General features: G+C 42.0%; 1 protein-coding gene across 2 annotated transcripts; it reads left to right on the top strand.

Moving 5' to 3' along the window:
- Positions 1-1,587: 1,587 nt before the first annotated feature.
- On the top strand, positions 1,588-22,135 carry SSR1 (signal sequence receptor subunit 1). Of its 2 annotated transcripts, XM_075826669.1 has the most exons (9): positions 1,588-1,875; positions 3,700-3,815; positions 7,167-7,260; positions 8,312-8,574; positions 11,573-11,649; positions 13,063-13,141; positions 18,770-18,863; positions 19,165-19,179; positions 21,092-22,135. In XM_075826669.1, the coding sequence occupies exons 1-9, from the start codon at positions 1,803-1,805 to the stop codon at positions 21,157-21,159; spliced, it is 879 nt and encodes a 292-aa protein (XP_075682784.1). In that variant the 5' UTR covers positions 1,588-1,802; the 3' UTR covers positions 21,160-22,135. The 2 variants fall into 2 exon arrangements, with proteins under 2 accessions (XP_075682784.1, XP_075682785.1); XM_075826670.1 differs by lacking the exon at positions 19,165-19,179 and having other exon boundaries at positions 1,594-1,875.
- Positions 22,136-25,786: the final 3,651 nt, after the last annotated feature.

Here is a 25,786-nt window from a genome sequence, read left to right on the forward strand (position 1 = left end):
GGTTCACATTCAAGCGCGGTTACAAAAACGCATCTGAAACAAATAAGTTTTTAAAATACCCACGCGTTTTTACAACGTGTTCAGTTGTAAGCCTATAACTAATAAATTCAACACAAGATTACATCTTAAACATTTAAAGGGTAACTAAACGTTCAAACTTCTGAAATGTCAGAAGTTGTCATCGCTGGGGGTCTGAACACTGAGACCCCCACCGATCGCTAAAACGAAGCGGCAGAAGCGCACGTGTGAGTGCTAAGCCGCTTGCTTTCTGTTCGGCTTTTCTGGGAAAACCGAGCAGTTGGGGTACGGGCACAATAGAAAGTCTATAAGCCTGTACACCGCTACATCGGCTTTCTGAGAAAAGCCGAACAGAAACTAAGCCGCTTAGCACTCACACGTGTGCTTCTGCCGCTTTGTTTTAGCGATCGGTGGGAGTCTCAGTGTTCAGACCCCCAGCGATGACAACTTCTGGCATGTTACCATGACATGTCAGATGCTTGTTGAACGTTTAGTTACCCTTTAAGAAACGTATCCATTTTTTCAAAGGAGTTTCATTTGGTAGCGTTGTAAAACAAAACGCAACAAAATCGAGCAGTGTGGACCCAGCCGAGTACTTGCACCTTTTTCTCCTACATCTAGGTCCTGATTTTAACCATTTGGTGCCAGGGCTTCTTTTGCAGATGCCATCAAATTTGACAGGAGAAATAGTGCTGCATGCATCCACACTGGCCAGATGAAAAAGGCGGCGGCAGCCTATATAAAAGCACTAGTCCCACTGCCCACAGTGCCTCCATAACAGGCAAGCCATTTGTCCACATGCGTGAGATGACCACAATGCCTTCATAACAGTACTAGCCATATTGTCTACAGGAAAGAGTTGGCCAGTCCCCATAACCACGCTAGCCACAATGTCTCTACAACAGTGCCAGATGCACAGCCCACATGACATAGGCAGCCGCAGAGCCTCCATAACCGTGCCAGATACAAACAAGAGCAGCTTTTGTGCCTCCTATACAGTGCCAGCTACACAGCACACATAAAATCAGCTTTGTGCCTTCATAACAGCCCACACGAAAGAGCAGCATTTTGTGCCTCCATAATAGTGCCAGCAGAACAGCCCAAACCATAGAGCAGCTTTTTGTGCCTCCATAATAGTGCCAGACACACAGCCCACATGAAAGAGAAGCGTTTACGGCTGTGCCAGCTACACAGCACACATGAAAAAGCAGTCTATAGTACCTCCATAACAGTGCCAGCTACACTGCCCCCAAACAACAAAGCCAGACACTTCACCCAAAACAGACCACAGTGCTATCTTATGTCTGTATTAATTAAAATGCTGTATTCAACCATGGATAAATGATGGATTTGGCCCAACAAAATGGCTGCTACTGCACAGAACACAGGTGTACAATCCCACACATCTCCAGTACTACACCAGCGGCTACAAGCCAAGTACGTCGTGTTACAGCGCGCCTGGAATCAGCCGCATCTCATTGGCCTGCGCAAGTCATTTGCTCAAACCTACAAACATAAGCCACGCCTCCTTGCTTTGCCATACGCGCCACAATGTTTCGCCTGACTCGGATAGCCACGTCCGCTTCCCCCAGAGCCGGAAAAGGCGGGTTATGTCAGTCTTCATAATAACCGCCCATCCCCTGGCCCCGCCCTCCCATTTCTGGAGGATACGTATCACGTCGCCATTGAGTGAAGGGGCCTGATAATACTGAAAGAGGCAGCGGCGTCAGAAAGACCCTCCACCTCCTCCTCTCTGGACTTGACGGCGCACAACGGACTCCGACATGACCTCGCTCCGCAATCTGCTGCTTTTCATGCTGCTGGCCTTTCCGGTCACATTGCTCGGCAGTGGCAGAGGTATGCCTGTGTTGTGTGCGTCTTTTCCGTACTTGAGTGTGTGATAGGATTGGCGCAGACGTGTCTGTGACTGGAATGTTTGCGGCTGGACGCTCCTGTCTGTGCTGTGGACCAGGACACGTTACCTTCTCTGCCTTCTTGTATGAATGTGTGTGGCCGCAGCTGTGTGAGCACTGCCCGGTGTGTATGAGGCCTATGGCTGACGTGTCACTCTGCGTCTACCGCTTATTCCTTCTATTGCTCCGCCCCATACACTTGATTGTAGCAGTGCTTCCTCTCTATTCCTGCTCCCGGTATGAGGTTGGACATCATGCAGCAGATATATGGCTCCTGGCTACAGCAGGCTGCATTGTGTGTTTTTAGGGATTTTTAACTAGTGGTGTCAACCCTGCAGCCCAGCTGGTCGATGAATGAAATGTTCCCATTGAAATCAGCGTGCAGTCTGTGTAACTGTCAGGTCCACTGAATCTTTGTAGCATCTTTCCAGAATAGATTAAAAAAAGCAGAAAGCGGTCACATAGCGAAATTGATCGTTACATGGAAATAAAAAAACTGGCTGTGTTCACGCTTTAATGCGGTTTTTTTTATCCGTCGGGGCGACCGATACCGCAGAGCGTCATGTTTTTCGTTGTAAATTGGAAGCCCCAAAGCAGATCTGAACAGCACCGGATTTGTGGGGTCCTCCAGAGCACATATTAAGGGATGACACCCCCCGTATGTCCACTGGCATAGGGAAAGGGGTATAACTATCGCAGGGCTTGAATCATGTGGTTTAGGCTTCCACACCATTGTATAATAGGGACTTTACACTCCAATGTGATTTTTGAAATGAGTCTTTTATTAAATCATACAATTGGTAGTAATCCAAAATTACGTTTTGTTTTACGCCAGACCTTCCTCAGATACGGATAGCGTCTGCGGGTAGTAGCATATGGCGCTTGCAAAACCTCAGTCGCTGTTGTGGTAATTTTTTCCGGTTTCCCAGCACATTATGGCTGTGTTCACACGAGCGTTGGGTTCTGTTCATGAGTTCCGTTGCAGCTTTCCATCGGAGGAACCCATGAACGGAAAGCCAAAAGGAAACTAAAGCGTCCGATTGATTTCATTGGTAATGCTTCCGCTGCAAATGGCTTCTGTAAGGTTTCCGGACACAAATGGAAATAATTTGTAAAGGAAGCGTTACCGTTGAAATCAATGGTAATGCAAACGGACGCTATAGTTTGCCTTTCCGTTCATGGGTTACTCCGACAAATATGCAACTGAACCCCAGAACGGAAAAGCAACACTGATGTGAACAGGCCCTAAATGGTGCCGTGAAAAGCTACAACTCATCCTGCAAAAAACAAACCCTCGTACGGCTAGATTGATGGAAAACTAAATACGTTACGGCTCTTGGAAGGTGGGGAAAGAAAACGACAACGGCCCTGTAATACATGATTATTTTTTTTTATTTTTTTTTTTTTTTTTCTTCTTCAGGGGGTGTTGTGTTTTGTGTTCATTTTTCCCCATTGACTTCTCTATGGAAAGCACGGCTTGCTCAGCTTATCCTGTGCAGTTGCTGGTATAAGGCACCTTCAGATGTTTTCTCTTGGCATCACTGTTGAGTTTATTTTGGACTTCTTGGATGTCCTTCAAATAGTGCGCAACGTGCTGTTATTATGGGATGACTCCACGTTTGAGACTCGCTAGGCATCGCCACATTTATTTTATTTTTTTTCCTCTTTCACTGCACGGTTTTAGATTTTGGAACATATTTACTGATCATTCAAAAATGAATTGTTTTACACAAACACTCTTTTTGTTTCTCTGAATATTTTATGGTAGGTCTTTTAGTTTCTGCCCAAGATGCAACAGAAGATGAAGAAGCAATTGAAGACTCTGTAGTGGAGGATGATGATGATGACGAGGCTGAAGTAGAAGAAGATGAGTCAACAGACTTGGTAAGTCTGCATTCATAGGGGAGACATGGTGATCCGCTATTACTTTGCTCCATTGTAGTCTGGGACTAGAATCTGACCAGGGAAACATTATCATGAAGTTTCTGTGGCTTAAAAGGAATGTCCTCAGAAAATGAGCTTTAGTTTAAGTCAAGGTTTTTATGTTAAACATCTTTTGTTTTCAAAATTTGCAGAATTATTTTTTTTTCTATGCCATTATCTATATGAAAAAATGATCCTAAAATCTTGCCGTTGTCACTCTGGCCACTGCGCTTTATAATAGACTGACCCTTCCTGTTCTGTAGAGATCACTTCTCAGCAGTCATCTCATCACAGGCAGGATTACAACATGTCTATATACATAACACAGGGTCCACCCTAGACAATAGGTGATGGACACAGCTCCCCTCCTATCCCTTCCTGCACAATGTCATCTGCATAGGTCACAGAGCATGCCTAGAACACTCTCCTATAGAAGTCAATGGGTCCCACCCTGTACGCCAGTTCCTCTGGTCCATGTGGCTGCTGTAAAGTAGATCTCTAAATGCTGTTAACATCCGCTCAGGCAAGGTGGCTGCTATGGTTGGATTATAACCGGCATCTGACAGACAGCTATTTAATGCATATGGCTGGCTGTAGTGTCCTAGTGGTGTCAATCAATAAAGCTGGCTGCACAATAAGATGAGTCTGTCTTAATGGCCGATTTTGACTAGATCATTCCAAGACATTTAAAGGTTTCCCCTTAAACCGTCCAGTGCAGCTTCAGCAGTATGTTTAGGGTCATTGTCCTGCTGGAAGGAGAACCTCTGTCCTAGTCTCATCTATGGCAGAATGAAACTGGCCTTCAAGAATTGCCCTATATTTACTGCCATGTATCTTTCCTTCAATCCTGAACAGTTTACAAGTCCTTGCTGATAATTAGCATCCCCCACCATGCTTCACGGTGGGAATGTTGTTCTAGAGGTGATGGGAAGTGTTGAGATTGTGCCACACAGAGTTTACCATGATTTCCAAAAATATTAATTTTAGTCTCATCTGGCAAGAGAACCTTCTTCCATGTGTTTGGGAAGTCGGCCACAAACTTAAAACGGGTTTTCCTAGGTTTTCATTAAATGGATTAGGGGGCAGGGTGTGAAAACTTTTGCAAGGCAATGTAATTAATAAAAACATAGCAATACACACACGCAAAGTGCCTTATAAGGCAATTTAAAAACAACCAACCGGGACACACAGAAGTCTGAGGTTGAGCATCACGAATGATCGTTCACCTGAAGTGTTAAAAGGATAGTCAGCCCGACAGAGGTCAACAGGACACTCTTGGCCTCTGTCGGGTTAATGGAGCTCTATGGACAAGTTAATGGTGTACGTTGGGAGCTTTCGCAATGTACATGTAAACATAGGACATAAACGCGATGTGAATGGAGCCTTACTTAACCCGTTAGTGACCGCCAATACGCCTTTTCACGGCGGCCACTAACGGGCTTTATCCTGATGCAGCGCCATAAAAAAGTAAACAGAGCAGGGAGCCGTCTAACCTAATAAAGGCCCCCAGGTCTGCCTGGAGCGAATGCCTGCTAGATCATGCCGCAGGCATGACCTAGCAGATGCCTGTCCGTTTTAAACGGACAGGCAGTAATACACTGCAATACAAAAGTATTGCAGTGTATTATAATAGCGATCGGAGAATCGCATATTAAAGTCCCCTAGGGGGACTAGTACAAAAGTTAAAAAAAAGTTTAAAGTTAATTTAAAAAATATTTTTTTTGAAAAACCCACCTTTTCCCCTTACAAAATGCTTTACTATTAAAAACCAAAATAAAGTAAAAAAGTTACACATATTTGGTATCGCCGCGTCCGTAACGACCCAGACTATAAATCTATGACATTATTTAACCAGCACGGTGAACGCCGTAAAAAAATGAAATAAAAAACGACGGAAAAATTGCTGTTTTCTGTGAATCCTGACTTTAAAAAAAATGTGATCAAAAAGTCTCATCTACTCCAAAATGGTACCAATAAAAACGACAAGTCTTCCCGCAAAAAAAAACCCTCATACAACCGCATCGGCGAAACAATAAAAACGTTACGGCTCTTAAAATATGGAGACGCAAAAACAAATAATTTTGAAAAAAAACCGTTTTTACTGTGTAAAGGTAATAAAACATACAAGAACTATACAAATTTGGTATTGTTGCAATCGTAACAACCCGCTGAATAAAGTTATTGTGTTATTTATATCACACGGTAAACGGCGTAGATTTAAGATGCGAAAAAGAGTGGCGAAATTTCAGGGTTTTTTCTAATCCCCCCCCCCCCCCCCCAAAAAAAAGTTAATCAATAAATATGTCCCCCAAATTGGTGCTATTAAAAAAATACAACTTGTCCCGCAAAAATCAAGACCTTATACAGCGATGTCGACATAAAAATAAAAAGGTTATAGCTCTTGCAATGCGACGATGGAAAAACGTAAAAAATGGCTTGGTCATTAAGGTTTAAAATAGGCTGGTCATTAAGGGGTTAAAGGAGTTGGAGCAGTTTTGCCTGGAAGAATGGGCAAAAATCTGTGTCTACATGTGCTAAGGTAATAGAGCTCTACCCCAGAAGAGTTACAGCTGTAATTGCTGCAAAAGTTGGCTCCACAAAGTATTGACTTTCAGGGGGTGAACACTAATGCACGTTAAAGTTCTCTTTTTATTTTTTTTTATTTTTTTTTCTTTTGGTTTTCATTTATTTGTTACAGTAAAAAAAATATATATTGTGCACCATAAAAGTGGTTGGCATGTTGTGCAAATCAAACATTATAAGCCTTCCAAAAATTAGTTTTAATTCAAGGCTGTAATGCAACAAAACAGGAAGAAAAAAACCAAGGGTGAATATTTTCGCACGGTATGTGCTTAATCTTTCAGTTTAGTCTGGCACGTTGCTTATGGGATAGTTTGTACGAGCACTCCGACGGACAATTGATCGGCCACATTCTAAAGGATCATAATCTTGTGTGCGGTCAGCGCTAAACCGATGTTTCCAGTTTTTTTTTACAGATCCTGTATATAGGTTCCTCGCTATCCACATGAGAGGCTCATCTCTGTAGCCTCTGCCGGTTAGACCACACCAGGAGGCAGTTTTGTTAAGTAGCCAGACCACTTTCCACAGACCTCCAAAGACAGCCCCAAAAGCCAGGTAGCGGCAGCCACAAGTCTCTAGTCACATTGGCTCCTGGAACTTGTCCAGACCTTTTTATAAAAATTTAGTTGGCAACCTGACCACTTAGCGTAGGTGCTCGTTACACCTACACACCTTACACCTGGTAATGTCTGTGAATTGACTGTATTGCTGGATTTCTTTTTTTTCCCACAGGTAGAAGAAAAGGAGGAGGAGGAAGATTTGAGCTCGGGTGAACCAAAGGCCTCTCCCAATGCTGATACCACCATCTTGTTTGTTAAAGGAGAAGGTAATTCCCTCTTCAGATTGTACAATTTCTACTTCCGTTTCACTAACTGAATTAACAGCCGTTATTTTGCTTGTAATTTCTACGGGTCAGTTTGCCTTTTTCAAGTCGGAGGAGAAATTGACAAAACTTACCCTGTTTCAATAAGAATATTTTTGTGCACCAGAATTACTAAAAATATCAATCCGCATCCACATTAAAAAAAAGTCTGCTTGGACGGATATATTAGTAGATTTCCACCAGTTTCCTGCACCTTTTTTTTTTTTAACGGGGTGTGATTTGCAGAAGGGGCCCAACAAATTTATTATAGCTCAAGATGCCAGAAAACTGGTGTAAATTAGAGCAGATATCCACGCCAGCTCCTAGCCTCGTACCTTGCCCCTCCAGATTACTGATACAAGGTGCTGGCAGTCAGGATGTTGTATGTGACGCAGCACTGAGGACGTTGAGTTCAGCGTCACATGCCAGACCTTGACGCTGCTCTGCGTCAGAACCTTATATGAGCCACAGCATGCTGAGGGGGGAAGCGAAGTAGAGTTGTGAGGTGATCATCCATTTTTTATTTTATGTCCAATTGATGGGGGGGGGGGGGTTCTTAGTTAAACTGAGCCAAATACTTTTAAAAATATGGCGTTTGGGCTGAATTTTTATTTGTTTTATTTTATTTTTTTCTCGCTGGCCTGGTGTATCTTTCCTACTACATATTTATCAATGTATCAATGGTGCATGTGCCCTGTTAATGGATCTGGCATTTGCTTCCGTTGGGAAAGACTAGTGCACCAGTATTAATCTCCCTCATTGTTTGCAGTGTCGGAAGGAAACGATTAGGTATGTTTCTCCTACCTGGAGAGACTTATGTTATAGGTGCAGTGAACTGATTCAACTTTCTGACAGCTGTTAACGCTGAGGCTACAACGACACCGCAAGTTAAATGAGTAAAGCTTCCGTAGAGAAGCATGTGCAAAAGATGCACGACTCGCTGCATAGCCTTCTACTCTGTTATTGTAATACAGTGCATTATCTAAATAAAGCAATTTGTTTTTTTTCAATTTAGATTTCCCAGCTAATGAGATTGTGAAGTTCCTTGTTGGCTTCACAAACAAGCATACCGAAGACTTTATTGTGGATTCACTGGATGCCTCATTTAGATACCCTCAAGACTACCAGTTCTACATTCAGAATTTTACCGCTCTACCTTTGACCACTGTTATTCCTCCTCAGAGGCAGGCCACCTTTGAATACTCTTTTATCCCTGCTGAACCAATGGGGGGACGTCCTTTTGGGCTGGTCATCAATTTGAACTATAAGGATGCGAGTGTAAGTTTCATAATTCCATCTGAACTATTTGAAGGCTATGTACACAGTTGAAAGGGGTTTCTTTTAACTAAAAATGTATCCGTGTGATTGGTGCAACTTTCAAAATACTTTTTATTAAAATTCTTTCTACTTTTTGTGATACAGCTGCTTTGTATCGAGCGCTGAAACCTGTGTCAGGTCTGCGTGACTGACGGGTTCAGTGTCAGCTGGTCCTAGGTTTCTCTGACACGCAGGATCGAGCTGCTATGGATCACATCTAAATTCATAACTTACATCTGATCGATTTTATAGGTGGATTCTGCCTGTCAGACATGTAGGACCCGCTTTCACTGAACAGGTCTGTCCCGCTGAACTGACGGATTCAGGTCTTAGCACACGATGCCGCTGCTCTGGATACAAAATACAAAGCAGTTGTATCTCAAAAAGTAAACATTTTTATTAAAGTTTTTAGGAAGTTGCACCAATCAGATACATTTAAAAAAAAAACAGTGTACATAGCCTTTTAAATCTTATTTGAAGCATTGCTGAGTAAATAATATAGCAACTTAAAGCGCTTAGTTTCCCATTGTAAGCATTAGAAATATTATTGTGCTGCACTGGTCTGCAAGGAGAAAACATGGTATCTGAGGTTTTTTTTAACTTAAATGTAATCTGGATCACTGTTGTTATAAGCAACCACAGGGTAAAGTGGGAGACTTTTTTTTTATTTCTATTTTCATAGAAAACTTTCCAGTTTTTGTATTTATTTCTCCAGAGATTAAACTATAGAACATTCTGCAAGGATAAGCTTCTGTTTATCACCATAGTAAAACACTTTATTTTGTTTTGTGTGTTTTTCATCCAGTCAAAGCATGGAAAGATCTTCAAGTGTTTCACAAATTGATCATCTAGTCATGAGGTCGCTACTCAAGTGATGCAACAAGAAGTCTCCCCTTATAAAGGCGATGTAAACCTTCTATAGTGATTAATATTTATTTTAAAAAAGTCTGTTTTAAGGCAATTTTCAAATTCGCTTTTATTAAAAAATATTTACTTTCTGAGATACAGCTGCTCTGTATCCTGTATACAGAGCAGCTGTATCGTTTGCGAAGACCTGAATCCGTCGGGTCCGTGAGACTGACTGGTTCAGTGTCAGCCAGGCCTGCATGTCTGACACGCAGGATCCACCTGTAATCTATCATATCTAAGTTATGAACTCAGATGTGATGGATAACCGGTGGATCCTGCATGTGAGACACGCAAGACCCGCTGACACTGAACCAGTCAGTCCCACGGACCTGACGAGTACAGGATTCAGCGTAAGATACAGCTGCTATCTATACAGGATACAGAGCAGCTGTATCTCAAAGTAAAAATACTTTTTTACTAAAAACGAATTTGAAAGCTGCCTTAGGGCTGATTCAGACGAACGTTTCGTTTTTGCGCGCGCAAAAAACGCGGCGTTTTGCGCGCGCAAAAACCACTTGACAGCTGCGTGTGTCATCCGTGTATGATGCTCGGCTGCGTGATTTTCGCGCAGCCGCCATCCTAGAGATGAGTCTAGTCGACGTCAGTCTCTGTCCAGGGTGCTGAAAGAGTTAACTGATCGGCAGTAACTCTTTCTTGCCTTGGTGACGCGTCCTTGGTGACACGCCTCTCTTGACATCGGGCCCCACCTCCCTGGATGACGCGGCAGTCCATGTGACCGCTGCAGCCTGTGATTGGCTGGAGCTGTCACTTGGACTGAATTGTCATCCCGGGAGGTCAGACTGGAGGAAGAAGCCGGGAGTTATCGGTAAGTCAGAACTTCTTTTTTTTTTTACACGTTCATGTATATTGGGATCGGAAGTCACTGTCCAGGGTGCTGAAACAGTTTAACTCTTTCAGCACCCTGGACAGTGACTATCTCCTGACGTCGCGTACCGGAAATTTTTTTGCCGGGTTCGGCCAAAACGAGTTCGGCTGAACCCGGTGAAGTTCGGTTCGGTTGTCCGGGTTCGCTCATCTCAAAGACACTCCGTTTGGATGTTTGGAAACAGAAAAGCACGTGGTGCTTTTCTGTTTACATTCATCCTTTTGACAGCTGGTGCGCGAAACAGTCGGTTCGCACGGAAGTGCTTCCGTGCGACCTGCGTGGTTTTCACGCACCCATTGACTTCAATGGGTGCGAAATACGCGGAGATATTGAGCATGTCGCGCTTTTTGCGCAGCGGACAAACGCTGCACAAAAAGCACGGACTGTCTGTACTGCCCCATAGACTTGTATTGGTCTGTGCGTGGCGCGTGAAAACCACGCGGCCCGCACGGACCCAATACACGTTCGTGTGAATCCCCCCTTAAACACACAGATTTTTATTTTAAAAAAAAATGATTTTCAAAGGTTGACAGCCTTTAATGTGTCAATGCTAGTAGCAAGTGATCCAGATCACATTTGCAAGGAGAAATTATATTGTTTTCGTACACAGACTGGTGAAGCACAATTGTTTTCCTATTGCTGGACCCTCCCTATGATAGATTATTATTATTTTTTTATGTATGTGTCTAGGCCCTCTGCACATGGCCGTAGCCGCGGACAGTCGCCTGCATTTGCGGGCTGTGCTCCCATTATAAAGTATGGGAGCACGGTCCATACAATTAAAAAAAAATAGGACATGTCCTATTTTTTACGAATGCTTTCTATGGCCCGGACACCTTCCTGTAAATATACGGGACGGTGTCCGTTGGCCAAAGAAATTAAATACAGATAAGTATTTTCATCTGTAATTGCGGCTCAAATTTACGGTAGTGTGCATGGTGCCTTAGTATTTCTAAAAGAAATTTCCAGTAGACACCTTGTAATAAAAATAAACCTGTTTCTTTGCGCTATAGCTGATCTGACCCTGGTCTCCTGTGTGCCTCTTAACTCACAATATAACCCTAATATCTAAGATATAGGGTCAAAGTTAAAAAAAAAAAATTGTCAGGCAGTCATTGAAGCTGATTTTTGTATATTATTATAATTTTTTTATTTTCCATTTAGGGAAATTCTTTTCAGGATGCGGTGTTCAATCAAACAGTCACTATAATTGAGAGAGAAGATGGTCTGGATGGAGAAACGTAAGTCTCTAACAACTCTACTAGTGATCATTAGGACATAACTATCCATTTTCATTACCAGACAGAAATTAGATGCATAGTCACATCCCTGGGGAAAACTAGATTTCTGAAGTCCTAGGCTAACTTGTTAACAAACATTAATACTAAGAGGAAGTTCCTTTTTTCTTGCTGTATGGGATGGATAAATTCACTATCCCACGCTGAGCATTTACAGTTTGATACGAGGTCATGGATTAGATACATACCACCACTTAGAATTCGAGGAGATTAATTTTGCATTTAATCTATTGGCTAATCATATAATTGGGACCTGTTTATTCATTACTTTTAAGAGATTTCCTAGATGAAATTCAAATAATAAATGATACATCTACATTAAAGGGAAGGTGTCCCGAATTTTTTTTTTTCTATGTTATTGCTTTTAGTATGTCATTAAAATACTATTTGTGTTGTACTTTTTACTTTTTTCTTTTACTTCTCTATGAGGGCTGCCATTTATTTTTTTTCATCTCTATGTGTCGATTAACGACGCATACAGAGATGGAACACGGCACATACATCCCCATAGAGAATGCGAAGGGGGCCGTTCCATTCACTATAACGTTCGCCGTCTGTGTGGGAATGGCGCATTCGCCGCTCCCACACAGACCAAAAGGAAGGTCTTCGGCAGAGCGGCATCCGGCACCATTTTCATGTGGACCGAGAGCCGCAGCCGGACAGTAAGATTACTACTTCCGGTCGCGGCTTCCGGCCATATGTTCAGACGTAAGGACTAGGAGCGGCAGGAGCAGGTAAGTTATGTTTGTGTATGTGATGTGTGTATTCTGTTCGTGTTATACTGTTTGATTATTACTGTATCTAATCCTCCTACACTGTGCATTCTCTCAGAAAATGGCGGCACACAGTGTAGGAGGTTTGAACATCTAACCCCCTCCTTTCTCCTGGCACTAGCCAGGATAAAGGAGGGGGGATTGTGTGAGGACACTAGAGCGAGTGTGTCTACTCCAAATTTGCAGCATAAAGCAATGAGGTTGCTTTACCACATGCCAATGCTGCAATTTTGGGAATTGCTCCCTCTAGTGACCAGCACATGGAAATGTTATAAATTAGAATATAATTTATCATATTTCCTGACTTGTGAAAAAAATGAGAACAATGTGTAATCATTTATATACTAACTGTTTAACTAAAAAAAAAAAAAGCGACACATTCCCTTTAAGAAACATATTTTGGAGAATTAAAGTGTGTGTGTGGGGGGGGGGGGGTTGTTCAGTTATTGCATTAGCAACTGATTGGCTATAGATGAATGTATTAGTCACTTTGTGGTGTAAAACCCAATTTGTGTAATAATATTGTGTTTAGGCTTTGCTGTTTGCCACTATTTACTCCTGTTATACTTTTTCTCTTTTGAAGAATCTTCATGTACCTGTTCCTCGGTGGACTTGGGCTGCTTGTGGTTGTTGGTTTGCATCAGTTGTTGGAGTCCAGAAAGGTGAGCACAGATGTCTGCTTCTTAGACGGACTGTTAAACCTGTAGTCTCGCTCGTAAAAGTTTTGTTTATGGGCTTTATTTAAACCTCTTGCACAAAATGAGGCAGAGGGGTGTTATTGGTGGTTTATGCAAACTCCTTTAAAATGTCCATTCCATTACGGGGGGGATGCACAAATTCCTGTTCCTTCATTCCTTCATTTTTAAGGGGTACAGAGAATTGTGACACTTCACTGTTGCCAGCCAGCGGTGCATCCGCTGATTTTGGCAATTAATCCCTTAAATGCAGAGATTGATAGAGATTGCCGCATTGAATTGGTCTGTAGCACGTCGGCGACCTCCACAATGCGATCGGGGGAGGGGGGGTTGGCGTGGCAGTCGGAGGCCAGACAATGGTCTGCCATGTACGGAAGTAGCTACTGGGTTGACAAAACGGTCATTAACCCCTTCAGGACTGAGCCTGTTTTGGCCTTCAGGACGAAGCCGATTTTTCAAATCTGACATGTGTCCCTTTATGTGGTAATAACTCCGGAATGCTTTTGCCTATCCAAGTGATTCTGAGATTGTTTTCTCGTGACATATTGTACTTTATGTTAGTGAAAAAATTTGGCCGATAAATTCAATATTTATTTGTAAAAAAAAACAGCAAGATTTGAAGAAAATTAGCAAAAATTAGCATTTTTCTAAATTTAAATGTATCTGCTTGTAAAACAGATCGTAATACCACACAAAATAGTCACTAGTTAACATTTCCCATCTGTCTACTTTAGTTTGGCATCGTTTTTTGAACATTCTTTTATTTTTCTAGGACGTTACAAGGCTTAGAACTTTAGCAGCGATTTCTCATATTTTCAAGAAAATTTCAAAAGGCGATTTTTACAGGGGCCAGTTCAGTTCTGAAGTGGCTTTGAGGGCCTTATATATTAGAAAGTCCCAATAAATCACCATATTTTGAAAACTGCACCCCTCAAAGTATTCAAAACAGCATTCAGAAAGTGTTTTAACCCTTTAGGCGTTTCACAGGAATTAAAGCAAAGTAGAGGTGAAAGTTACAAATTTCATTATTTTTTTTACAAAATTATTTTGTAATACATTTTTTTTCTATACCACAGAAGGTTTTACCCGAGAAATGTAACTTATTATTTATTGCCCATATTCTGCAGTTTTTAGAAATATCCCACATGTGGCCCTAGTGCGCTAATTTACTGAAATACAGGCCTCAGAAGCAAAGGAGCACCTAGTGGATTTTGGGGCCTCCTTCTCTTTTTTTTTTTTTTTTTTAAGCATATATTTTAGGTACCATGTCCGGTTTGAAGAGGTCTTGTGGGGCCAAAACAAAGACCCCCAAAACTGACTATTTTGGAAACTACACCCCTCAGGGAATTTATCTAGGGGTATAGTTAGCATTTTGAACCCACAGTTATTTTGCTAAATTTATTTGAATTAGTATGTGAAGATGAAAATCTACTTTTTTTTCAAGGAATAAAAGAGAAAAAACACCCCAGCATATGTAAAGCAATTTCTCTCGATTTATAGCAATACCCAATATGTGGTAATAAACTGCTGTTTGGACCCACAGCAGGGCTTAGAAGGGAAGGAGCGCTATTTGTCTTTTGGAGCTCAAATTTAACTGAAATGGTTTTTGGGTGCCATGTCGCATTTGCAAAGCCCCTGAGAGGCCAAAACAGTGGAAACCCCCCAAAAGTGGAAATTACACCACTTAAAGAATCTATCTAGGGATATAGTGGCCATTTAGACCCCACAAGTCTTTTGCAGGATTTATTAGAATTAGGCTGAAAATGAATATCGACATTTCTTCCACTAAAATGTTGAATTTTTTTCAATTTCACAAAGGATAAAGGGGGAAAAAGCTGCCCAACATTTGTAAAGCAATTTCTCCCGAGTACGGCTATACCCCACGTGTGGTCATAAATGGTTTTTCATTAGAAAGTAATTAACCCTTTCTGGACTGATCCATTTTTTTCTTTTCCTTTTTAGTTTTTTCCTCCCCGCGTTCCAAGAGCCACAACTTTTTTTATTTTTCAGTCAATAGAGCGGTGTGAGGGCTTATTTATTGAGGGACGAGCGGTCGTTTTTATTGGTACCATTTTTTGGTACATACAACTTTTTGAGCACTTGTTATTACATTTTTAGGTAGAGCCAAGGTGACCAAAAAACGTGATTTTGCCGTTTTAAATGCTTTCTTTTTCACGTGAGACGGAGCGTTTTTTCACTCTGCACCATCCGCTGCTCATTAACCCCTTTGCGCACCACGACATAGGATGTCTTAGTGTGGGGGGTGATGTATGGAGCATACATCTCCCCACACACTAAGACATTCTATGTCGTGGTGCGCAAAGGGGTTAATGTGCAGTGGATGGTGCAGAGTGAAAATTACAATTTTCCACTCATATGCCATTTTAGTGCACTATATGTTATGCCCAGTTTGTGCCACTGAAGACAAATACCTCATAAAATATGCCATCTATGGACGTAAACTGGTGTTTGGGCACACTGCAGGGCTCAGAAGGGAGGGAGCGGCATTTGTCTTTTGGGGTGCAGATGTAGCTTGGTAGTTCTGTTTGGGGTTTTACTGGTATTTCAGCTTATAATGTGGGGGCATATGTAATCTGTGAGGAGTACATCAGGGTATAATAATGCGGTAAATAAATAATAATCCGCAGATATGTGGCCAATGTCGCACTGATAAATGGCGCCCAATCTTATTCTGAGAGCCAGAACGGTTTTATTTTTTCTCCACCGGAGCTGTGTGAGGGTTTATTCTTTGCGGGACAATCTGTAGTTTTCATTGGTACAATTTTGGGGTGTCAGAAATGTTTTTGATCACGTTTTATTCCATTTTTTGGCAAGCAAGGTGACCAAAAACCATCAATTCTGACAATGTTTTTTATTTGTTTTTTTTATGGCGTTCACCCTGGGCTATAAATGACCATTATATTTTATTCTGCGGGTCGGTATAATTACGGCTATAACATATGTATAGAATTTTTTTATGTTTTGCAGCGTTTGTGCAATAAAATCACTTATTTATAAAATAAATAATTTTTGGTGTCACCATATTCTGAGAGCGATAACTTTTTTTATTTTTCAGTCAAAAAAGCGGTGTAAGGGCTTGTTTTTTGCGGGACGGGTTGTAGTTTGTATTGGTACCATTTTGGCGTACATGCGACTTTTTGATCACTTTTTATTGTATATTTTGGGAGGGTTGGGAACCCAAAAATTGTGATTCGGGCACTGTTTTTCGTTAATTTTTTAGCGGTGTTCACCGTGCGGGAAAAATATTAGTTTTATAGTTGGGGTAGTTACGAAGGCGGTGATACCAAATATGTGTACTTTTTTTAACGTGTTAATTTTTTTCCTATAATAAAAGACTTTTATTTTTACACTTTTTAAAAACCTTTTTATTATTTTTTTTTTTACTTTTTGTGCTTGTCCCACTAGGGGACACTTAGACTTGCAGCTCTGATCGCTGCTAGAACACATTACACTACACACGTAGTGTAATGTGTTCTAACTGTCACACTGACAGGAAGCATCGGCGGACCGGCTGGAGGCTGATCCTCCGAAGCTTCCGTACATGGCAACATGGAGGTCATTGTCTGGCCTCTGGTTGCCGTGAGAAGGATCGCCAGCCCCCGCAAATACATGTGGGGGGCTGCCGATCCGCTGTAAACCTCTTCAATGCGGTGATCACAACCGACCACCGCATCGAAGGGGTTAATTTCCGATTTCAGCGGCGACAGGCCGCTGATTGGCAACAGGGAGAGCAGTGCTGAAGCCCTGCACAGTTAACCGCCGCTGCGGTGTAGCGCCGCACGGCGGTTAACTGTCAAGGTGCGCTAAGTTACTGCACACATTGACGTGCATTAACGTCAAGGTGCGGGAAGGGGTTAATATTGGGTGGAGTAAACCGACATTAGTATGGCCGCGTATTTAATTATACATGGGGTAAACGGTCATTAATATGGCCTTTCATCTCCTTATACTGGGTGGAGTAATTGGTAATTAACCCCTTCACGCACCTTGACGTAACTTCACGTCCTGGTGAGGGGTTACTTCCCGCACCAGGACAGTTACTGCACGGTTCCCGATGCACACTGTCCTAATGGACAGTGTCTGGGAACCGGGAGGTCAGCTGACTCTACTGTTGCTGGTCAGCGGTCCACCGCTGCTGATTTAGGCAATTAACCCCTTAAATGTGGCGAACGATTACGATTGCTGCATTTAAGGGTTTTGTAGCCAATCGGCACCCCGCACGATGATTGGCATGGTAACATGGCAGACAACGGCCTCCGGGTCTGCCATGTACGGAAGCCTATGAGGACCAATCGCCGGCTGGGCTGCATGGGCTTACTGTCCGCGTCACACTGACAGTTATAATATATTACACTACGTAGGTAGTGTATTGTATTATAGCAGCAATTCGTTTCTGCAGGTCTTCATGTCCCCTAGTGGGACAAAAAAGTTAATGAAAATGTTTTATAAAAGTGTAAAAATAAATTGGTTAAAAATACAAACTACTTTCTTTCCTATAATAAAGCGGTCAAATTACACATTTTGGTATTACCGCATTCGTAACGACCCAAACTATAAAACTGTTTTCCTGCACGGTGAACACCGTAAAAATTAAAATTCAAAAAATTGCCTGAATTGCTTTTTTTGGCCACCACCCCTCCCAAAATATAGAATAAAAAGTGATCAAAAAGTCTCACCCACCCTGCTGCTACTGTAATACGCTGCGTATTTTCCGCAATGAATCCAGAAAATCCGCAGCGTTTATGCTGGCTGTACCCTCGCACAGCTTTTTTGACTAAAAAAATAAAGTTCTGTCTCTTCTGCGCAGGGTACGCATGCCCTGATGGACTCTGCGCAGGGTACGCATGCCCTGATGGACTCTGCGCAGGGTACGCATGCCCTGATGGACTCTGCGCAGGGTACGCATGCCCTGATGGACTCTGCGCAGGGTACGCATGCCCTGATGGACTCTGCGCAGGGTACGCATGCCCTGATGGACTCTGCGCAGGGTACGCATGCCCTGATGGACTCTGCGCAGGGTACGCATGCCCTGATGGACTCTGCGCAGGGTACGCATGCCCTGATGGACTCTGCGCAGGGTACGCATGCCCTGATGGACTCTGCGCAGGGTACGCATGCCCTGATGGACTCTGCGCAGGGTACGCATGCCCTGATGGACTCTGCGCAGGGTACGCATGCCCTGATGGACTCTGCGCAGGGTACGCATGCCCTGATGGACTCTGCGCAGGGTACGCATGCCCTGATGGACTCTGCGCAGGGTACGCATGCCCTGATGGACTCTGCGCAGGGTACGCATGCCCTGATGGACTCTGCGCAGGGTACGCATGCCCTGATGGACTCTGCGCAGGGTACGCATGCCCTGATGGACTCTGCGCAGGGTACGCATGCCCTGATGGACTCTGCGCAGGGTACGCATGCCCTGATGGACTCTGCGCAGGGTACGCATGCCCTGATGGACTCTGCGCAGGGTACGCATGCCCTGATGGACTCTGCGCAGGGTACGCATGCCCTGATGGACTCCGCGCACAGTGTAATCTCTGAGGTCTTTATGTTTTGTGTTTTTTCTATGTGCAGAGAAAGCGACCGGCCCAAAAAGTGGAGATGGGCACATCTAACCAAAATGATGTTGACATGAGCTGGATTCCACCTGAGACTTTGAGCCAAATTAGTATGTATTTTATTTTCGTGGAAAGTCGTCTTTTGCAGCTGTGTGGTATAAATCGCCAATTTTCTGTTTTCTCTATCTTAGTAATTGTGGGCTCCTCTACTGTAATGATGTGCTAGGATTTTCACAGTAATACTGTATGGCGTCAGCTTATGACATTACAAGTTGATGCGTCCTAGGCAGTCAATGGGTCTTCTAAACTGTGGCTACATTTTTCGCTGCAATATCTGTCCTCTTATTGCCCTGTGTTCTCTTCTCTAATTCTTCTCGCTGTCTTTCTTTTTTTGCTTCCTTGCGACTTCAGTGCAAAGTAGACGAGGTGAGACCACTTAATTATTTCACTCAGAATTTTGTTTCTGCATCGTTTATGATATTAGCTGTTATATTACTGTAAAGGTCATAGATGTACAGTTTGGCCATGATACCTCAAGTATTTTGTTTTTGGAATGGGCAAACCAAGATATATTTCCTATGATACAAACAAAACTGCTTTCCCCATTGAAAAACATTATTTCTTATCTATTGTGCGTTTCATTTGCCCACCTGTATGTATGTATGTATGTATGTACATACACATGGTCGAGTCTCATTATTCTGACTCGGCTAATATACAGAGTAACCGCCATGTGCAGCACGGACAGCAGCTAGACGGGCTGGGAGTGACTCAATAACGTGCTGGTAGGTTGTCTCAGGTATCTGGGCCATGCTGACTGCAGAGCATCCCACATTTGCTGGAGGGTGCGTGGGGTGGATCCATAGAGCGAACAAGACGATAGAGGTGGTCCCACAGATGCTCAATTGGGTGCAAGTCTGAAGAATTAGGGGGCCGGCCAGGGAAGTTCTTGTAAATCTTGGTCATGCTCTTCCAACTACTGTTGGACATTTCTAGCTGTGTGACATGTCGCATTGTCTTGCTTGAAGATTCCATCTGCCCCAGGGAAGACAAACAGCATGTATGGGTGGACGTGATCCGCAACTATGGATTCATACCCAAATCAGTTCAGAGTGCGTTCCACATGGATGAGTGGGCCAGAGAATTGCATGAAAAAAAATCCACAGACAATAACGCTGCAGCCACCAGCTTGTGTACTTCCAGCAATGGTTGCAGGGCGTTTGTTCTCTGATGTTTCTCGCCTGACGCACCAGCGTCCATCTGTTCTATGAAGCAGAAAACGTGAGTCATCGGAGAAGCCAACCCTTTGCCAATCATCAGTGGTCTAATTCCAACACTGCAGTGCAAATTGAAGCCTTTTTTCCGATGCACCTTTGTTCGCATAGGAGCAGTGACCATCCGTCTGCTTCACAGACCCATACGCAGTAGGGTTTACTGAACTGTTTTAGATACATGTCCGGTATCCCCCTGGTTGATTTTCACGGTCAGCTTCTCCCCTGTAGCGTGTTGTTTGGCCCTCGCACACCTTTGTAACCGACGTTCACCTTTCAAATCAATGGCATGTGGTGCTCTGCAGTTTTTAGGTCGTTATTCCCAATAGTGCCACTTGTCCACTCACGATACTTTTACCACAGCAGCACGCGAACAATTTACAAACTGCGCTGTTTGAGAAATACTGCCCGAAAGCCAATAATCATTCCTTTTTGCAACTCTTAAGTCTCCCCTTTTTCCCATGGCAACAAGTGATGTGTTCAGACAGATTATTACCAAGCCAGCCCACGACACATCACTTCCTTCATGGGCTACACGTTGCTGACGTCGAAAGTAGGAGGTGGTCATAATAATGTGACTTGACTAGAATTGCTTTTTATTAAAAATTATTTTTACTTTTTCATATACAGCTGTTTTGTTTCCTGGATACACAGCAGCTATATTCAGCGCTGAAACCTATGTCCATCAGGTCAGCGGCACTGACTGGTTCAGTGACACCTGGCCACGCAGGATCCACATGTTATCGATCATATCTAAGTCGGTGGCGCTGACCTGATGGATACAAGTTGGAGCGCTAGGATACAAAGCAGCTGTATGTGAAAAAGTCAAACAATTTTTTAATAAAAAGTAAAAATAAACTGCTTTATCAAAAAAAAAAATCCCTTTTTAAAGGTGTACATAGTCAAATATGGTCAATACCAAAATTTTCATGTATGTAGGATGTTGTCTGATGACCATGCAGTAGTAGTTTTTCTGCATAATTTGCTTCAAATTAGTATCTAGAGAGAACATGCATGTTTTTAGACCACTTTGCCCCATAACTATTTTATTTTTTTCTTCCTTGTAGATAAAGCTTCCCCAAGAAGATCTCCACGCAAAAGAGCCCAGAAACGATCAGCAGGATCTGATGAATAAACAGACTGTTCTTATATAAATCTGTCCACTAATACTTGCCCCTCCTGTCCAGGATGGATAAACTTGTGACATCCATAATGGAAAAGTGGAGAGGGATGTGAAGTCTTGTAAAACATTGAAAATCATTGACTGCTAAAAAAAAAAATATATAATTTTTTTTTTTTCTTACCCATGGGATTTTTTTTATTTTTATTTTTTTAAAGGAACCTTGAGCTGACAAACTAAAGTTTGATGCATCACCCAGGATCTTGAAATACTGTAATAATGCAAAGTTTCGAAGTCCTCCGTTGCGTTACTACTTCATTCCCTGGCCGGTTTGTGCAGTTGAGAGCGTTGTGACTATGGGCATACTTTTTAACTTTATTTTTGTTTACTTTCACCTTGCATTTCAGCCCAACGAAGCTGCAATCTATATTGACTGTAGCCCTGCCCTCTCTACATGTCGTCTGTTTTCTGAGACCTGGTGAAGTAAACAATGCATTTTGCTCCTATTTTTAAGCGTCGTTCCCATATCAGACATTTTTGGCATATCCACAGCTATTTGCGTTATAAGTGCAGGTGCCCGTATATATAGCAGACATTTATGGCATATCCTGTGGATATGCCATAAATGCCTGAGACTAAAATAACCCTTTAACATTTTCTCTGCTGGGGAGAAAGATGCTAATGAGCTTTTTTGCCTGTGTCCACCTTTGCAGATAGGTATGCACTCTGACCGCATGTAATTGTGCTAAGACTTCTAGTAGAAGTTTTCACTATGGATATCTTGGTTTAGGGAAGTATGGTTGTGTGGAATATTATACAATGGGGTTTTTAAAAGATTGGCATACATAATGTTAAAATAAAAACATTGTGTCCATGCGGTTGGACATAAATGTTCAGAGAACAAAGCTTCCTTTTTGTAAATGGAAAAATTTGAGACCGTCTGCCTGCGAGTGTTCAAAGACATAAATTCTTAAATAAAGTTAGAACTCCATTTTTGTAAGACTGCTCAACTTTTTTGTAAGCCTTTTCTTTTAAGGGGAAAAAAAACACATTGAAAGAACTAAAGAGCAGGTTTGCCGAGACTGGTGTTTCATAAGTCAGTCTAAGCTTTCTGCTGTGCTAGGAGACAAGACAGATTTATTTTTTTTTAAATCTGTCGCAACTTTCCACTGGCTGTGCGCTACAGTTGTGAAGTAATGTGACTGCAACGCCCTAGTGAATTGAAAAAAAAAAAAGATTAAAAATAAATGTAATCACTGCTCCGCTTCACCCCTCAGGATCTCACTGCAGTCTGCGGCTCATACGGCAGTCTGCAGCTTTCTCTGCCTGGCTAAAACCCCTCATGCGAAAGGGGGTCCCTTAGCCTTCCCACAATCCCAGTCGTACCTTCCCTCTTGGAATTAGAATCCTAAGCTGCAGTCTGGTGCAGGGGGTCCAGGTGATCCGGTATCCTCTTCCCAGTGTGGTCACGGGATCATGGGCAGAGCATATGGGGGCCACTATGGCAGCTGCGACTCATTGAATACGAGACCGCGTTATGCTGGAAGTAGGCCTCTGATGCGGCCAGAAATCTGAATCTAAGTGAAGCCACGTCACGAAGTGATGGAGGGTGACTTCTGTTTCTTGGCCATCTTGGCGGGAAAGTAAAATTGAGAAAAAAAAAATAAAAAAAAATATATATATATATATATATATATATAGATAGATAGATAGAGCAGCTGCTCAAAAGGAGACTGGCTGCTTTTTGTGCTAGTTAGCTATAAATAACTGCCTGGCATTATATCTTTGATACCTACTACATTGGGTTATCAGCCTAAATTGTAGTCATGGAACAGATATGTCTCCGGGACATGTGAGTCCCTCCCTTGCAGGTTAAGGGTGTGACAATATTATATATGTTTCGGTATATTTCTTACTCTTCCTAGTAAAAAGATCCTTCCCTGAAATCCCAGGCAGACCCCAAGAAGATATAGCAGTTATTTTACTGCTCTGACCGTCGTATCGAAGACAATTCCACAGTCTGATATGTATCTTCGAAGGGTACAAAATCCCCCAGCCTATAGGCAAGAAGGCAATCACTTAGTCCAAATTGTGTGCTTTTTGGATTTTTCTTCTTCAACTTGTAGTTCCACACAGGGATGCAGAGATGCTACGATCCAGGTAAGCCCAGTCGAACGCCCCACTATATCTCCAAAGACGGAACAAGGAAACAAATAGTGCAACACTTTTTGGACTAGTTCACTTCACGCTTTTTATTCCATACTTACAAAAAGGGAAAAGGTTTAAAACATATCATAATCCATAGCATACGGCACGCCAGACTATAGCCCAACCCTGGGTTTCGCCCTTCCGGCTTCCTCTGGGGCATGTAAGGCGTGTACTTTGACAAAGATTTAAATAGCCACCACAAACAAAAATTTGCATAATAAATACACACATGAAATATAGAAATCCACATAAAAATATATATATATTGCATAGTAAATATGATTACTCTAAAATATAGAGAAAATATGTATAATAAAAATATATTAACGCAGCTTCACTAACACTACCGCAGCCGAATATTAAGATCCCTAAAACTTACGTGCTCATCTTTTATATTCCAGGACGGAATACCAATTATAACCAATCTCAACCTAAAAAGGATCAACCAATGTACAAAAACCACACACATCGATGTAAATTTATTCATAAAGAATGACCATCTGTTAAACTGATGAATACTCTAGTTGAAATCATTGAGTATTGTCCTGACCGACACGTATTGGAATTACTCATCCAAAAGGTAATTTAAAAAAAAACCAGGCCATGAACTTCTTTTAGTTTAGATTTAAATCATTACGTATTCCCGTCACCTCCCCCTAAAAAAACTACCGTTCCCCAAGGCCATAAAAAAGAAATTATATTATTTAAATTCCTATGGAGTGAACTGTTATTATATGATTTATATCATTACCAAGTGTCCTAATTTTACAAAAAGATAGAATATAGAAACATAAATACAGACACGGCGCAAATCGACACATTTTTTTTTTGCCAAACAGAACAAACGAGGGAACATTATAAACCTACTATTAGTTACACCTTTTCTTTGTGGCCGACTCATAAATTCTACTGTATTTTAAGTGTGATCTGCATACTCAGAATGAATACTTAAGGCAAGTGGATTTATCTTTAGACACTATTTCTAAACTTACGAGAAATATTTTAGTTCGAAATCTAAATTGAGACCTGAGGGAAATAATGTTTTGAGCTGGTCAATACAGTAGGCTTCCCTCTGGCAATTATTTTTTTTTTATGTGATTTTTCTCGCCAGTGATTCTCAATTATTTCTATCCCATATAATTTAGTCTCTGGGATTTTTACTATGTATCTTTGCATAGTGTGCAGAAACACTATGGTCCAACTTACCCTTTCTAACGTTGTGCCATTCTCGTTTTAAGTTTGCGAGCCGTTCTACCTATGTACATCAGCCCACGTGGACACACGAGCACATATATGACACCCTTTGTGTCATGTGTGATAAAATGGTTGAGGTCATATGTCTTCACATTTTTCACATCAGAAAGTTTTATATACACGTTTAGTATTACTGTGCCCAACTTCTCTACATGCCTTGCACCTACTTCAAGAAAAGGATCCTTTTATGGATATGGTCGGTCCTGTCTCAAAGGTTTATATAAGTTTTCATTACTATATCCTAATGTTTTTTGCCCTACGGTATATTATCTTGGTTTTTCAGGCAAAATTGCACACAAGACTGGATAATTTTTAAGGATATACCAATTACGTCTAATAATGTCTCTAACCTTTGCAGCACCTACACAAAATGTAGTGCTGAATGGTACATTCACCTTACTTGTTTCATCTTTTTTCGATATTTTCTCTATATCCTTCTTTACTACTGTAACGATTTTTTAAAATAATATCAAGTCTTCCACATCCCCTTATCAAACAATGAAAATGTCATCAATATAACGTTTGTTTTTTTTAGACGATCCAAAAAAACCATTTTCTTTAGAATAAATGTACTTGTCTTCTCAAACTGGCAGGTACAAATTGGAACAGTCTTCTATACGACCATCAGAGCGGTAAAATAACTTTATTTGGGTGTTGAGGATTTCACCTGGTCTAATTTTGCCTGCTCCGGTCAAAATAACACATATTGAGTAAAGAGCCGGGGATTGTCTAATATTTTGTTCTGAATTTAAATCCTACCCCTGTGCAGATCTCGTAAAAATGGATATATTTAATTTCCGAGAAGAACATTGTATTGATTTTTCAAATAATGTGCAGGAAGACTTAGATGTGGGACAGATCTGACGACCTAGAATCCATGTTTAAGCAGAATTAGGCCGGATTCACACGAGCGTGTGCGTTTTTCGCGCGCAAAAAAACGTGGCTGGCATTCTGCCGTTTGGATGTTTAACAGAAAAGCACGTGGTGCTTTTCTGTTTACATTCATAGTTTGACAGCTGCTGCGCGAATCACGCGCGTCACACGGATGTGCTTCCGTGTGGCATGCGTGATGTTCACGCACCCATTGACTTCAATGGGTGCGTGATGCGAAATATGCACAAAGAACGGACATGTCGTGAGTTTTTTTACAGCGGACTCACGCGTAAATATCACACGACTG

The sequence above is a fragment of the Rhinoderma darwinii genome, chromosome 5 (assembly GCF_050947455.1).
Source record: "Rhinoderma darwinii isolate aRhiDar2 chromosome 5, aRhiDar2.hap1, whole genome shotgun sequence".
Classification (NCBI taxonomy): domain Eukaryota; kingdom Metazoa; phylum Chordata; class Amphibia; order Anura; family Rhinodermatidae; genus Rhinoderma; species Rhinoderma darwinii.

Bases quoted from the DNA above. Each gene is read 5' to 3' on its own strand.
- SSR1 (XM_075826669.1), top strand. From the start codon at position 1,803: ATGACCTCGCTCCGCAATCTGCTGCTTTTCATGCTGCTGGCCTTTCCG. The intron at 1,876-3,699 runs GTATGCCTGTGT...ATTTTATGGTAG, and splicing joins ATTGCTCGGCAGTGGCAGAG to GTCTTTTAGTTTCTGCCCAA. The intron at 3,816-7,166 runs GTAAGTCTGCAT...TTTTTCCCACAG, and splicing joins AAGATGAGTCAACAGACTTG to GTAGAAGAAAAGGAGGAGGA.